This window comes from Xiphophorus hellerii, chromosome 10, assembly GCF_003331165.1.
Source record: "Xiphophorus hellerii strain 12219 chromosome 10, Xiphophorus_hellerii-4.1, whole genome shotgun sequence".
Taxonomy (NCBI): Eukaryota; Metazoa; Chordata; class Actinopteri; order Cyprinodontiformes; family Poeciliidae; genus Xiphophorus; species Xiphophorus hellerii.
The window spans coordinates 3370106-3384664 of NC_045681.1; the positions used below are offsets into that span (position 1 = coordinate 3370106).

Sequence of the window (14559 nt, forward strand, 5' to 3'; positions counted from 1 at the left end):
CTGATTTTGTTTCTTTTTGTTAATTATATAAATTATTGTCATTTTCGTCATATAAATATCAAAATTTTCACTTAATTTTATATTTTGGTCTGTCTGAAGATGTAATTTTTAAATATTAAATGATTGGTAATTTTATCATTTATTCCGTACTTTAGTAGTTTTTACCAAATATTTTTTTACTCTTACTTGAGTAATTTCTTGGACAGATACTTTTTTTTGCTAGTGCAAATATCTTAGTACATTCGAATTAAGTAAAAACTAATTTATAAATAACTTTTGAGCAAGATATAGGAGCTTATTTTAAGGCAGTAATTCCTTAATACTGATTTTTTTTAAAATACTAATTCCACTGGCAAATTATTCCACATTTAATAAGAAATTTTTCCAACGTTATAAATGAAATAATCTGCCAATAGAACTAGAACTTTTTCCTTCAATATTAAGGAATTAGTGACTTAAAATAAGCTCCTATATCTTGCTCAACATTTACTTGCAATAGTAAGATTTTGTCTTTTTACAATGTAGATTTTAATTAAACAAAATGTCAGATTGGTTTAAATGAAACAGAAGAAATCTGTTTATGCAGATATTTCAACTTGTTTGAGGATCTTCAATAAACACTAAATCACACAAACTTCTGACTAATTTACAGTTTTTCCGTTTGTTTTGTAGTTCCGTGTTGCACATGAAGCAGCTGCTGTGTTTTATTACAGATTATCCAGATTATGTGAAGTATTTCTCCATGCACGTTAGTCTGGTTGCAGTAACGGCGGCCCGCCCCCTGCAGCTGCTTGATGACACGTTTCTTCCTCCCTGTTAAACTCCCTGCAGGGGGTCAGGCTCTGGATGCAGTTTGGCTCACAGCTGCAGTTTGGTCTCTAGATAAACATGAGTGTCTGCAGGTTTTTATATGCGTCTGAGTTCAGGTGCATCTCCTAGATTTGGAGATCAAGACAGTACTTACAACTACCAGTTTCTGAATTATTTAGTTTTTTTTATGTCAAACCTGTCCTCGCTGTTCAGCATCTATGCTCACTGTCATCTAGTGCTGCTAATGTAATTTTTTTAACTAATGTTGAATGTTTTTTTCTTTTAATTTCATCTCAGAATTTTAGAACTCAAGAAGAAAACTCACCAAAATCTCAAAGCTTAATCCTGATTTTCATCCAGATTGAGCTGCAAAACCAGCTTTCTGTCTGTCACTGTGTGTGGGGCGATAATTATGTTTCAACAGCTGTTTCAGGCTAACAGGTAGATAAACTTTTTGTCATTATAGCAACTTTCTTTTGCATCTTCAAGGGTTTTTCCTGGTAAAATTGTCATTTTCCTGCTAATAATACGACTACCTCTTAATAATTAACATTCTTGTAATTTCTTTAGAAAAAAAGGAAGCATGCAAAAAAGAACAAAAAAAAAACCTATTAAAATCAGAAATTTAATGTAATGTTAAAAAACATTTTTGATTTTACTTCTAAGCCATATTGCAAGGAAGAGGATTTGAGCCACTGGAACAAAAATTTACATTTTTTCTCTCATAATTCTGACTTTTGTCTCAGAATTTTATTTTATTTTTTTCCTCAGAATGAGTTCTGACTTTTTTCTTAAACCTTGCAATTTTCTCTCTCATAATATCAGATTTTTTTTATTTGTAATTTTCTCTACAGGAATTCTGACTTTTTCTCTCAAATTCAGACTTTTTTCTCAGAATTTGAAACTTTTTTGTTAGAATTCGTACTTTTCTCTCAATGTCCTGATTTTTTCTCTCTCAGAAGTTTCACTTTAATCTCCCTTTTAATCTTCTGAAATCAAATTTAAGAGTTCTGAGAAAAAAAGTCAGATTTTTTTCAATACGGTTTAAAAGTAAAATCTTCCATTTTTCATACCCAATAACCAATTTTAATCTTTTTTTTTTTGTTTTTATCTCTTTTCAGTGTCCCTACTCCTCTCCTAATATTTGCCAGCCCTATCTGCAGCAGATTTTCCAGGAGTTCACATTAAAACAGAATGCTGTTTCCTGGCTGGCAGGGGAAAGCAAACTAACAGGCCTCATACCAGGCTGCTTCCAGCCTCCTCTGCCGACATAAAACAGCGACAGCTGGAGTCGGTTTACACCACCCGGCTCTACGTGTTGTTCTAGTTGCTGTTTTCCTTCGCCATTTGTGTTTGTCGTCAGGGATGAAAGTGAGCGCGGCTCGAGGGGAAGCGGAGGTGCGAACGTCAAGCTGAGGTCGAGGTCGTTCCACCTTGATGGGAGCGGCGAGGCGTTCGATGGCTCTTAATGTTTTTACGGACAGACAGGTGAAGCCGCCGATGAAGACTGTTAGTTTTGTTTGGGGGCAGCTGGAAACATCAGGATTAAGAGCCCAACACTTTAACGTGGATGTGTTAAATGGTTGGATGTCCACCTCTGTTTGCTCTGAGGGGTTTAAAGGTCATTCTTTGAGGAATTTATGACACATCCCAATCCGCTGTTTGTCGTTATTTGGCTCTAAATCCTCTGAGTCGAGCGCTGATTGAACCCTTCATGCAGAAATGAGATTTCTGATTCCCTACTTTGCCACTGAACAAGCTTTTTAATCTGACCGGGATTACTTTTGGTCCTGTGCTCTATGTAATTACTTCCTTTTAGGGAAAATTTGTCAAACCAAGCATTCCCTTTTAACCCCCCACACACTGTAAAAACACAAAATCTTACCAAGTATTTTTGGTCTAGTTTTCTAGTGCAAATATTCTATTATGCATAGAATAAGACAAAGCAAACAAGTAACTTTTCAGCAAGATACTTTGTTTAAAATAAATTATTCCTGAATATTGATTAAAAAAATACTAATTTAATTGGCAGATTATTTACACTTCACTTATGGGAAAAAATGTCTTGTTATAACTCTTAAAAAAATGGAGAAGAATATTGAAGAAAGGAATTATTGGATTAAAACCAGCTCTTATAACGTGCTGAAAAAGTACTTCTGAGTTAGCTTTGTCTTATTTAAAGTGTATTTTCACTAGTAACTTGACCAAAATACTAGATTCAGTGTTTTTGCAGTGTGAGATCTAAAATAAGTGATGCATATTTATGATGTGGAAGCAAAATATAAATTTTCCCTCAAGGTGAGCACTAAGTAACTGCTGAGTCTGAGGTTTTTTCCGTCTTTGTGAAGACAGACCCAGTAACCTTCTTTACTCTAAAATCTAATTATATTGCTTTCAGATTTACTTTATACCTAAGGACCAAACCTAAAAATGAACAAATTAGGCATTTTTTACGTCTAGATCTTTGCATTTAACAGCTTGTCTTTAATTTTATGAATATTAGTTATATTACAGACGTTTCTATTCTGGATATAAATTGAAATTCAAAGGTTCATATCTTCCTTTATACAGATTAAATTATATGAAAGACACACTACAAAAACACAATATCTTACTTTTTCTTCTAGGACAGGCATGTCAAACATACGGCCCGCGGGCCGGACCCGGCCCGTTGGATGATTTAATCCGGCCCGGCATAAATTTCTGAGTATGTCAAAAAAAAAAGCGAGTCTCTAGCTCATTTCTATCAAAAATTGTGATTTTTTAAAAATAAATACAAACCAAATGCTCCCTCCGGCCGCTAGAGGGCAGTAAATGTGTAAAAGCGCTCACGTCCAGCATGCGGCAATGTGATGCGTCCAAGTAAAAATAAACTGGCAATCTTACTTCACCATTCACCACTACTAAACAAGTTATCGGTCAACACACCCTTCCCAAAATGGCACTGTCAAAAAAAAAGAAAAGTGGACACAGAATGCAGAGGGTTCCAGGAAAAATGGACTGAGAAGTATTTATTCACGGAAGTGAACGCAAAACCAGTGTGCTTGGTATGTAATCAGCAAGTTGCAGTATTCAAAGAGTTTAATATTCGGCGCCACTATGAGACTCATCATAAAGAAAAGTTTGACCACTTGAATGGACAAATAAGGAAAGACGAGATAAACAAATTGGTCGCTGGTCTGAAGAAACAGCAGTCTACTTTTACACGCAGCCGCGATATTTCTGATGAGGCTGTAAGAGCCAGCTACATTATTGCCAACGAGCTAGTGCAGGCATCCAAGCCATTTTCTGATGGGGAGTTTGTAAAAACATGCATGCTGAAGGCTGCAGAAGTCGTGTGCCCTGAAAAGCGACCTGCTTTTGCCAATATTAGTCTAACAAGGAACACTGTCGCAGATCGGGTGACAGAACTCTCAAGTGACTTGAGCAGCCAACTGAAAGAGAAAATCAAGTCATTTATCGCATTTTCAATTGCAATAGATGAGAGTACCGATGTCACAGATATTGCTCAACTGGCCATATTCATTAGAGGTGTTGATGAAACTTTGACCATCACCGAGGAGCTTCTTGAAATGGTGCCTATGAATAACACCACAACAGCAGATGACATTTTCAGCGCTCTCGTTGGCGCGCTGGACAAGGTGGGAGCGGACTGGTCCCGTGCCGTGAGCCTGGCTACCGACGGTGCGCCATCAATGATCGGGAGAAAGGCAGGCGTTGCCACAAAATTCCGTGACAAAGTACAGACTGCAAATGGAGGACAAGAGTTTTGGATATTTCATTGCATTTTACATCAGGAGGCGTTATGTTGTAAAACACTGCAAATGGACCATGTTATGAGTGTGGTTGTGAAAACTGTCAATTTCATCAGAGCGCGCGGGCTAAATCACCGTCAGTTTGACACATTTCTCAGTGATAATGACATTCATGCTGGCCTACCATACCACACTGACGTGCGGTGGTTAAGCAGAGGTGCAGTACTTAAGCGCTTCTTTGAGCTACGAGGGGAAATTGGACAGTTCATGGAGAAGAAGGGATGCCCAGTAAAGGAACTTAAATGCAAGGAATGGGTGCAGGATCTTGCGTTCATGGTTGATATTACACAACACTTGAATACACTTAACACTAAATTGCAGGGCCGTAACAGAGTTGTCACTCAATATTACGACAGCATAAGTGCGTTCAAGATGAAACTGTCACTGTGGGAGACGCAGCTATCCAACGGTGACACCGCGCATTTCTCTTGTCTCACAGCTGTGCGTCCGGAGGCACCGGGCCGTCCCGATAATGATTTGGATAAATATAAAGATAACATAACAGATTTGCTGCAAGAGTTTGAGCAGAGGTTTCAGGTATTCGGTGAACTTCAAAACAAATTTGGCTTTTTTCGCTTGCCATTTACAGCGAAGCCTTCTGATATGCCAGCTGACATTCAACTCGAGCTTATTGACTTGCAGTGCGATTCCGCTATGAAGGATAAATTTAGGTCAGTGGGATTGGATACGTTTTATCAATATCTCGTGCCAGGTTACCCCAAATTAACAGCCATGGCTGCAAAGGTTCTATCCATGTTTGGGACTACTTATCTTTGTGAACAGGTGTTTTCGGTAATGAATAATAATAAAACAAAGCAGCGCTCAAGGTTAACAAATAAACACTTGAATGACATTGTTAAATGTGCTGCTACTCAGGATTTGACACCTAATATCGATGCACTTGTGAAGGCAAAAAGATGCCAAGTTTCAGGAGCCAGCAGCAGCAAGTAGACTGCAGGAGTGCATTGAGAGAGAGAAAAAAAAGTGGGATGACACAAAATTTGTTTGCACTCGTGAATACAGATAATTAAAAATAAGATTCATCTGATTTCATATTAAAGACAATTGATATTGTTCAGTTTGTTCTCAGCTTCAGTAGGCCCAGCCTAGTAGTTTGATCTGACGTAGTCTAATCTTATTGCCCATGCACTGCACTTTTTGTATTTACTTCAAAGCAGTATGACAATTAAGGCGAAAATATTTTTTTCATAGCTCCCACTTGAGTTTGTTATTGTGGTGAGTTGGTTCAGGTGTAAAACTGCATTCAATCAACTGTTAAAATAAACCAGTTAACACCTTCATACCCAAACATGAAAATCATTTTTTTCCATTGTTTGTTGAATAAATGTGTTGTGCTCAGAAAAGATCCCTTGTCATCTATAATTATAATATGTAGGGTAGGCCACAAATGTAGGCTGAATGATAACACATAGTACTGAAAAACAAAGCTAAATATTTGGAGTTGACATTCTTTTACTGATCCGGCCCACCTGAGAACAGAAAGTCTGGATCCGGCCCCAGAGTCAAACTGAGTTTGACATGCCTGTTCTAGGAGCTCATTTTAAGCCAGTAATTCCTCAATATTGATAAAAATTCTTAGTTTCACTGGCAGGTTTTTAAACTTATAACATGAGAAAAATGTCTTGTTATAAGTGAAATAATCTGCCAGTAGAGCCGGGTTGCTAGGCAACAGGATGGGCTTGGCTGAGGTTGCTAGGTAACGATGCCACTGGAACTAAAATTTTTTCATTAATATTAAGGAATTATTGACCTAGAACAAGCATATATTTCTTGCTGAAAAATTACTTTTAAATTAGTTTGGACTTTTTTCTAGTGTCCCAATTTATTTCCATTAGAAACTAGACAAAACTACTTGGTAAGATTTAGTGTTTTTGCAGTGCACGGAGGCTAAAGCCCATAGGTGTTGGGATTATGTCTCCCTGTGTGTCAGCCAGAAATAGATCCACTGCTTACTCCATACATCTAAATTACAAATTAAATCCTTTATCTTCTCTTACTTGCAAGATGTTTTTTTCTAACATGCATAAAAGCTACTTTAATCAAAACAATGTACTTTCCATCACAGCCCATTTTTACAAAAAAGAAGCAGCCATTTTAAGTTCAGTAGACGACTTTCCTGTGTTTTATGATTTATTTACAACTCGGAGCCTTCAGACAACCTCCAGCGGGTCTCTGTCAGCCTTGGATAGCACCACCGTCACGGCGTCGGGCAGCCGCACGGCGAGCCGCTCCCTGAACACGGCCAGGAAACCGCGCTCGCTGTTGCTGTGGTCGCTCAGGATGACACTGGTTCCCTTCGCCACTGCATCCAACACCTCATGGTGGGACATCTCACCTGGAAGATCAGGTTTTACTACACCACAGGCACGAACTTATCAAGTAAACTTAGCTTAACAAAGGGAATCAACTGGTAAAGATGTGGAAAAAGCTTTAAAGGTGACCCAGTATAATTCCTTGAACAGGTCAGTCTATGGTCTAATCATAGACTGATTAGCCCATAGACTTTATGTTTTTTGCATAAAATCATTATTATATAATGAGATTTTAATCTGGTAAGTTCTGCCTACTAAAGTCACTTTAAATCCAAATAAGCTGCTGCTGGCCACGCCCCCCAACTCAACGTTTACACTCCCACGTGAAAATGGCTGAAAACAGTAGCGCAATTATACAACCTTTGAAAAGCAGAAGTGGAGCCACAACCCAAAAGAAAGCAGCGAGTGGTTTCTGGATGGTAAGTCAGCAACAAAACACTTGTCTTTTCCAGCAGTCATTGTACAGAGCATGCCGCGGTAAAACCAAATCTGCTGGACTTCCGCTTGGGTTGCTAGGTAACAAGATTTGGCTCTGCTGGGGTTGCTAGGTAACGATGCAGTGCCTGTCGAATGTGACTTAATGTTGAAACGACTTGTTTTCCAGTTAACAAAAACATAAGTTGTTGCAAAAAAAAAAACTGGCTGGGTGTCTTTTCTTTTTTAAGCACTTGGGTTGTTTTAGAGGCAGTAGAACCCAAATGGAAAAACAGAAATAGCAAAATGGGTGGTTGCTACTTCAGATTCTGTGACCCATAATGGGAAATTAGTTTTTTAAGTTTTTGTTGGTACACCGTTGTGATAAATGAGTTTTATTTAAATTCTTAGTTTATTTCTATCTTGTTCCTGTTTGTGTTGTCACTTGATGAAAAGGATAGGAAAATATGTACAAATTGGATAAATATCGGTTATTGATATTGGTCCAAATTTTTAAATTATGGTGTTCCCATTAACCATAAAATTAAGCAAATTGGAATTGAAAATAAATTTGCTACACGGCAATCTTTTTTTCCCCCCAACATTAGCAGAATATTAAAAGATTTGCAGACATTTGTAATGACAAAGCAGCTTCAATCTGTGGTTTCGAGATGAACTTTTTTTCTACATCTCTCCTCGTTTGTCACAGTTTCAGTTGTTTTAAACATTTTGTATATAGAAAGATCATTTTAAAGCTTGTTTTTTCCACATCTTTACCAGAAGTGGCAGTAAATGCTGCCATCTACAGCTCCGGTTTGTTCGACTGTTTCCAGATTTACCCGTGATGAAGAGGTCGGCCTGGACGCCGCTCAGCACTGAGGCTCCAGAGCCGGCACAAACCGCAGCAGTGCTGACTGAGGACTCTGAAATAAAGCATAACAATGACCCATTATTATTATTGTCTTAAAGAGACTGAATTGTTAAAAATACGTTCCTCACAGAAGCTAAAGTGCAAGACACAGCATTCATAACACCACAACATAAAGGCTGCATTTAGAAAAACTATTTGACACTTCAGGACGCTACTTAATTTAAAAAGTGATTTATATCACTAAACTGCATGTAGAGACTAACTTTAATCATATTTTTAAATGTACTGATATAAACAGGAAAGAAAATAGTGAAAACATTTTAATCAGTTTAACATTAACTGAAATTTATTATAAGAAATTTTTCTTAAGTGGCAAACGATACAATAAATGCCCACCAAAACCAAAAATCTCTACAATTAGTAAGTTTCCAAAAATTATAGAAGATGGAGCAGCTAAACAGCTTTTATTTTATTTTATATTGATTTGTAAAATTAATTAAATCTAAATGTAGATATTTTATTTTAATTTTCAAATTAATATTTTAAATTACTTCATTTATTTATTTCACATCTTTTTTTCTTTTACAGTGAGTGCCTAAAAAGGAAAATCCAGATTATGCTTTCTGTGCAGTAAAACTTTATACCTTTAAATCAGCTAATAAAGATTTAAATGTTAGGGAAAAAAATGCTGTTTAGTGATGTGTTTGTGTCCAGTTTTGCTCACCTAGAGTCCTGCCTGCTCCCAGAGCCAAACGGAGATTAGCTAATCCCAAATGGGATTTCATCTTCTGGATAGCTGTTGCCACGGTGACCGGCTGGTCCAAAACGCTCAGCCGTCCTTGGCCGTGGCCCGGCAGAGGAGCCTGCAGGTGACATCATAACTTTACTTCATTGCTGTGGAAAAATGCATTAAACTTCACAGTTTAATATATAATTAAACAGTTGGGGTTAAAACAATTAATCGAATTAATTGTGATTAATTGATTGTTGAAATAATCTTAAAAATTGTTTAGTGGTTAACTGAAGTTTACAGACTCAAATAAAGTTAATTTGCTGAAAGAACAACACATTCAGAGCAGTAATTAAGGCTGTTTTTGTACAAAAATATATTGTTTGCATTTAAGGTAAAAAAAAATAAATAACCTTTTGTCTGTAAATATGTTTTACCCTGAACTCCTCAAGTCACCTGGTTCAATTTTATTTTTAAATCTCCTTTTTCTGTCCAATTATTAATCAGTTAATTAAAAAAATAACCAAATGATCAGCTCTGCTCTGTATTCATGAGTCGACCAGAAATTGCTGAACTTTTCACATTTAAGCTGCAGATGCATTTTTTGCTACAACTGGTCACAGTTTCACTAATAGAATGCTATGTTTTTGCATTTTAGGCAATAAAATGTTCATTCTTTATGTTAAAAAAGGAGTCAAATTATTTGTTTGCATTTTTAATGGTGTGCAAAATAGGCTTAAGTGGTTAAATGAAAAAATATGGAGAATGTGGCCATTTTTTAAATCCGATTAATCGTCAGAAAAATAGATTGCTAAAATAATCTTTAGCTGCAGACCTAATTACAATGGGAAACTATAAAATTGTACCTTCTCCAACTTGAGGATGCTGAGGGACTGGCAGGGAGCACTGTGCTTTAACAGTATCTGGACACTAGAGGTCAGCGCTGAGGCACTGCAAGTTAAGCTGACATGGATGCTGCTGCTGTCTGGTCTGTGGTGAAGCAAGAAAAGTCTTTTATTTTCAATGCAATGGTCTAAAAATGATAGTTTCTTTTTGTTTTAATTTGTTTTTTGCAGCTTTGTTGGAACAAATAACCAAATCCCCACAAAGTGTGTGATTTGTATCCAGTAGACTTAATCAAAGAGCTGACTTTTTAAATCTTGCGTCATGTAAACCATGAAAACTGCAAATTCTTACCCGCATATTACAGGATAAGTGTTTAATATTGACGCTACCTGGTGCCTGAACACTGCAGCGCTGTTCCATCATCATTAGCCTTCAGCTCCTCCACAACAGCGTTCAGCTCCTCTGGACTCCTCACCATGAATTCCAGTTTGTGACTGTGGGAGGCGCCGCTGAGGGCCTGACTGAGCACAGACACCTGACCGCTGCCTGACAGACAAAGGTGAGGGAAAAAAAACAGCTTCAATTATTTTACTGGGATTTTCTTTGGTGTAGAACAGGAGCAACAAATGATGAAACGAACTGCAAGAACATGAATAATGTAAACTCCAAAAAACACAAACAAAAAAAATAAATGTGGGAAAAATGCTGCAAACTGCAAAAATAGAAGTAAAAGTGCCACAAAAAGCAAAGTGAGTATAAAAAGCTGTAAACTCGCGTCACAAGACGGACGTCCTCCAGACCTCTAGGGGGAGCTGATCCTCAGTCATGATTCAACTGGATGTCCAGAAGAAAGTTAGAGGAAGAAAGAAATTGGGAAATCAGTACAATATCATAGAACGTCATATTTACATAGGTAACATTGGGTACTCTAGACTCCCCCTAGTGGTCTGGAGCAGGTTTGCAGCATTTCACACTTTCTGTTTCTCCTGTTTGCGTAATTTTCTTTTTTTGCTTCTATTTCTTGTGGTTGCAGTATTTTGTCTGCCTTCGCAGCAATTTTTTGTGGTTGCACCAATTATTTTTTCTATGGTTGCAGCAATTTGGTTGTAAGAATGGTTTTGCCATTGCAACATCTTTGTGGTTGCAGCAATTTTTCTGTGATGGCAGCATTTTTTTCCTGTGGCTGCAACAATTCGACTGGTTTCAGTACTTTGTCTGCAGTTGCATCAATTGTGTCTGAATCAGTTTTCTATTACAATTTTTGTTGGTTGTCAGCTTTTACTTCAATGTTCTATGATTACAGCATTTCCCACTTACAGCCTAGTCAAAGTCCAGACCTCAAGTGATCTAAGAATCTGTGGTAAGACTTTAATATATTGCTATTTATTGATGCTGTTTGTCAAATAGTTTCTTTTTTTTATTATTCTTTTGGAAAGAAGGTTTGAAAACGATTTATAATTTTACTTCACAACTCTCAAAAACAAAACGTAGAAACTTTGTGGCGTCTCACCCAGACCGCCAACCAGCCAGTCGTTCACCCCTCCCTTCATGCTGTCCCAGGACGTATGCGGGGAGAAGACAGCCATCCCAGCCTCAACGGCCCGGATGGCTAACCGCTGCTTCCAGTCTTTCTGAACCAGCTGCTTGATTGGCCGAAACAACGGCGGGTGATACGAGACGATGAGGTCACAGCTCAGGGCCTCCGCCTCCTCCATGACGCCGTCCGTCAGGTCGTTGGTCAGCAGGACGGTTTTGATTGGCCGAGATTTGCTGGGCTCCACCAGCAGGCCGACGTTATCCCACGATTCAGCCAGAGACAGAGGAGCGAGCTGCTCCAGAACCTGCAGAACCTCCTTCAGCTCCATTTTGCCGGCAGAAACCGAGAGGCGGCGGACAGAGGGAGAATGAAACGAGGAACGCAGAAGAAGACCTGAGGTCAGTCTGGTCTGAGTGGCGAATGAAGCTGCGGGAAACAGAGCTGAAGTGTTAAAGTTTGAACTTTTACAGATTAAAAGTCTGCTTTTCAGAAAGTAAAAAGTCCAAGAGAGATTTCTCCATCCTGGCAGCATCAGTGGAGATCTGTCAGGACAAAAAGAAAAGAAACACCAAACAGTTGTTATTTTAATAATACATAGTTCCAACAAGTCTGAACTTGAAGTGATCTGCGCTATCTTAGTAAGCAAGCGCAACACAATAACTAGCAGACTCATGACTTGGAGACTAACAAAAAGAAAGTATCTGGACACAAATGTGCGAGAGAAAGCTACATGAACAAAATGGCTGCTGTCAAGATCGACCACAATGAGACAGAGAAGAAAAATATATCAGATGCAGACAAGCTGCCTCCAATCTCATACTACAATATAGTGCAATTATGTATATATGAAAAGTTTAAAAATCTATATTTGTTGTAATGTTTGGTTTATTTTACCTACAACAACAAAAAAACTTACATATTTTAAAGAAAATAAAATTTTCTGATTGTTTTTTATTATAGAATGTGATTTACAAATCTTACTGGTATACAAATGTGTTTGGTTGAAACCTTGTGGGTCACTTTTACTGTATTTAGCAAAGTTTAACAAATGGGTGTCTTCAAGCCTGCTTTTGAGTAAAAGTTGCTAAATTATTGGGGTCATCTTTACTATTAAGTTAAATCAAAACGTGTGGTTAAATAAAGAAAAATACTGTAGGTTGTATCTAAAATTTCCACATTCATAAAGTTGTCTGTAAAAATATTCCCCTGATTTTTTTTTTTTTTTTTACACCTACCGGCATCAACCTTTTAGCCAAATTGATTGTGGGGCCACAAAAATTAACTCCAAGGGCTGCAAATGGCCCTCGGACCGCACTTTTACCACTCTGCTGCAAGTTTCACTTTTTTAAATTGAGTCACAAAGATGCATACATTTTAAAACGGCATTTCTATTCAGTGTCACCATTTTAAACATCAAACAAACTTATGGGTATTCCAGGGCGCGGAAGCTTAGTTTCATATTAGCATTAGCTGCTCTGACTGCTCATAGGCAAGACGCTAGCAGCACAGCTAACGCTAGCAGCAGAGCTAAGGTTAGTATTTCCTTTGCAGTTAACGGTTAGAGTCAACCTCTGCACGACGTCATACAAATGCGAACATAAATGGACTCACCTTACCCGGGTTTGCCTTTTTAAACAAATCACGACTTCAGGAGTTACGTTGCTAAAATGATCTAAGTCGGAAAAGTGAAGCAGAACAGCACACTTTCAGCAGAAATCTCAAAATGTCCTTTCTAGGCTTCCGTTCAACATACCAAGGTGCAAGTTGTAGTTTGTTTTTTTTAACCCCTACTTGTGGATGGGACAGATTATAACTTTAGGGTTTTACCGTATGGTGAAATAAAGAATAGCAAGTCTTTAGAAAGCAATTCCTAACTTATTTTGCATTTTAATTTGCAATTATTAAAGAAAATGAACTAGTTTTATTCCACGCTTTTGGAAAAAAATAAATAAATACATAATCCCAGCTGAGCCCAGATGTATTTAATTGATTGATTAATTTCTAATAAATCAAACAGATCCAAGTCAAGCAACATCACTTACTAGTCAGACTTAAGAAGATACTAAACATATAAGAATAAATGTATAATAAAAATATTGTGTGATAAAATAGTATGTTACTTAAGTACAATCTTATGTTTTTATAGTAAGAGAATGATTAGCAGAGAAAATGTTTTTGAAACATTTTGTAATTTAAAATGAAGTTCTTTTTACTGAGATCTTTTAGAAATTAATTATCTTTATACTTACTGATTTGGTTTTAGAGTAATTAAATTCTAAAAATAAAAGGATCCTAAATTATTTAACCAACTTGTTGCATCATTAAAACAAAGCGGTTTATCTGGCTAATGGAGGAAATTTAATCAACGTTCTTTAGCCTCGGTATTACACAATACAGGTTATTTACAAGATTATGAAACAAACCTCCACATTAAACTAGACATAAAAAGACAAGACGACTATGATGAGCCGTGCTAAGGTGAATCTGGTCAGAGTTCAGCTTCATATACGCAGAAGGATTACCAGTTTGGCAATAACGCAAATGAAACATGGCTGCAGATGAAGATTGCTGAAGGGTTAAACCTGCAACTCTGACACGAAAGCAGGCTTCTGGGCAGTCTGGCTTCCTCGGGATTGAGAGTGACCAAGAGGGAGATTAGTCTGGATTAAAGCAAAAAAAAAAGGTTGATGCTCGATGTTAGGATGAGGGAAGGATCAGATAAACGGCATGGTAACCATCATTACATCATCTTGATTCTTCCTTCTCCATTAACATAAACAAAATGTACATAAAAATGATTAAATCAAACATGAGTTTTAAAATATCCCAATAAGAGTTTTGGGGTTTTTTTTGGTAATAATATCAATGTTTGTGTTCAGTCTGTTTAGTGGGATTCACAGATATGTTTTAGGTTCGGCCTGTTCACTGAGAGAACTGCTTTATTCCGGTTAATTGGCACTATAAGCCCCCGGCGCCCCATCTGTCCGCCGGTTTCAGGCTCAGCACAGTTCGTCACTCTGCTTTAACATCTGTCCACATGTCTGCCGAGTCCACATGGGAACGTACAGAGCGTCCCTGTCCACTTTCCAAATTTCCAACTAGGCATTTAATCTCCGCTGGAAAGGATTTGGAGCTTTCTGACAAAGTATTAGAAGATAAAGCCCCAGAAACCTCTGAACCCAGGTCAGCGGTGAAAGTAAAGA

At 37.6% G+C, this 14559-nt stretch overlaps 1 protein-coding gene across 4 annotated transcripts; it reads right to left on the bottom strand.

Annotated features, from left to right (window-relative positions):
- Window positions 1–6745: 6745 nt before the first annotated feature.
- nif3l1 (NIF3 NGG1 interacting factor 3-like 1 (S. cerevisiae)) lies at window positions 6746–13128 on the bottom strand. Of its 4 annotated transcripts, none has more exons than XM_032574787.1 (7): window positions 12973–13128; window positions 11330–11898; window positions 10209–10365; window positions 9840–9963; window positions 8968–9106; window positions 8212–8295; window positions 6746–6981 (listed from the first exon to the last, which is right to left on the bottom strand). In XM_032574787.1, exons 2-7 carry the CDS (start codon window positions 11886–11888, stop codon window positions 6797–6799), a joined length of 1248 nt encoding a protein of 415 aa, XP_032430678.1. In that variant the 5' UTR covers window positions 11889–11898; window positions 12973–13128; the 3' UTR covers window positions 6746–6796. The 4 variants fall into 4 exon arrangements, with proteins under 4 accessions (XP_032430678.1, XP_032430679.1, XP_032430677.1 ...); XM_032574788.1 differs by having other exon boundaries at window positions 11330–11782; window positions 12973–13102; XM_032574786.1 differs by having other exon boundaries at window positions 12968–13102.
- Between the last annotated feature and the right edge of the window lie 1431 nt (window positions 13129–14559).

Bases quoted from the DNA above. Each gene is read 5' to 3' on its own strand.
- nif3l1 (XM_032574787.1), bottom strand. From the start codon at position 11,888: ATGCTGCCAGGATGGAGAAATCTCTCTTGGACTTTTTACTTTCTGAAA. The intron at 9,964-10,208 runs GTAGCGTCAATA...GCTTCACCACAG, and splicing joins CTGCAGTGTTCAGGCACCAG to ACCAGACAGCAGCAGCATCC. The intron at 6,982-8,211 runs GTAAATCTGGAA...CTGATCTTCCAG, and splicing joins GGCCGACCTCTTCATCACGG to GTGAGATGTCCCACCATGAG.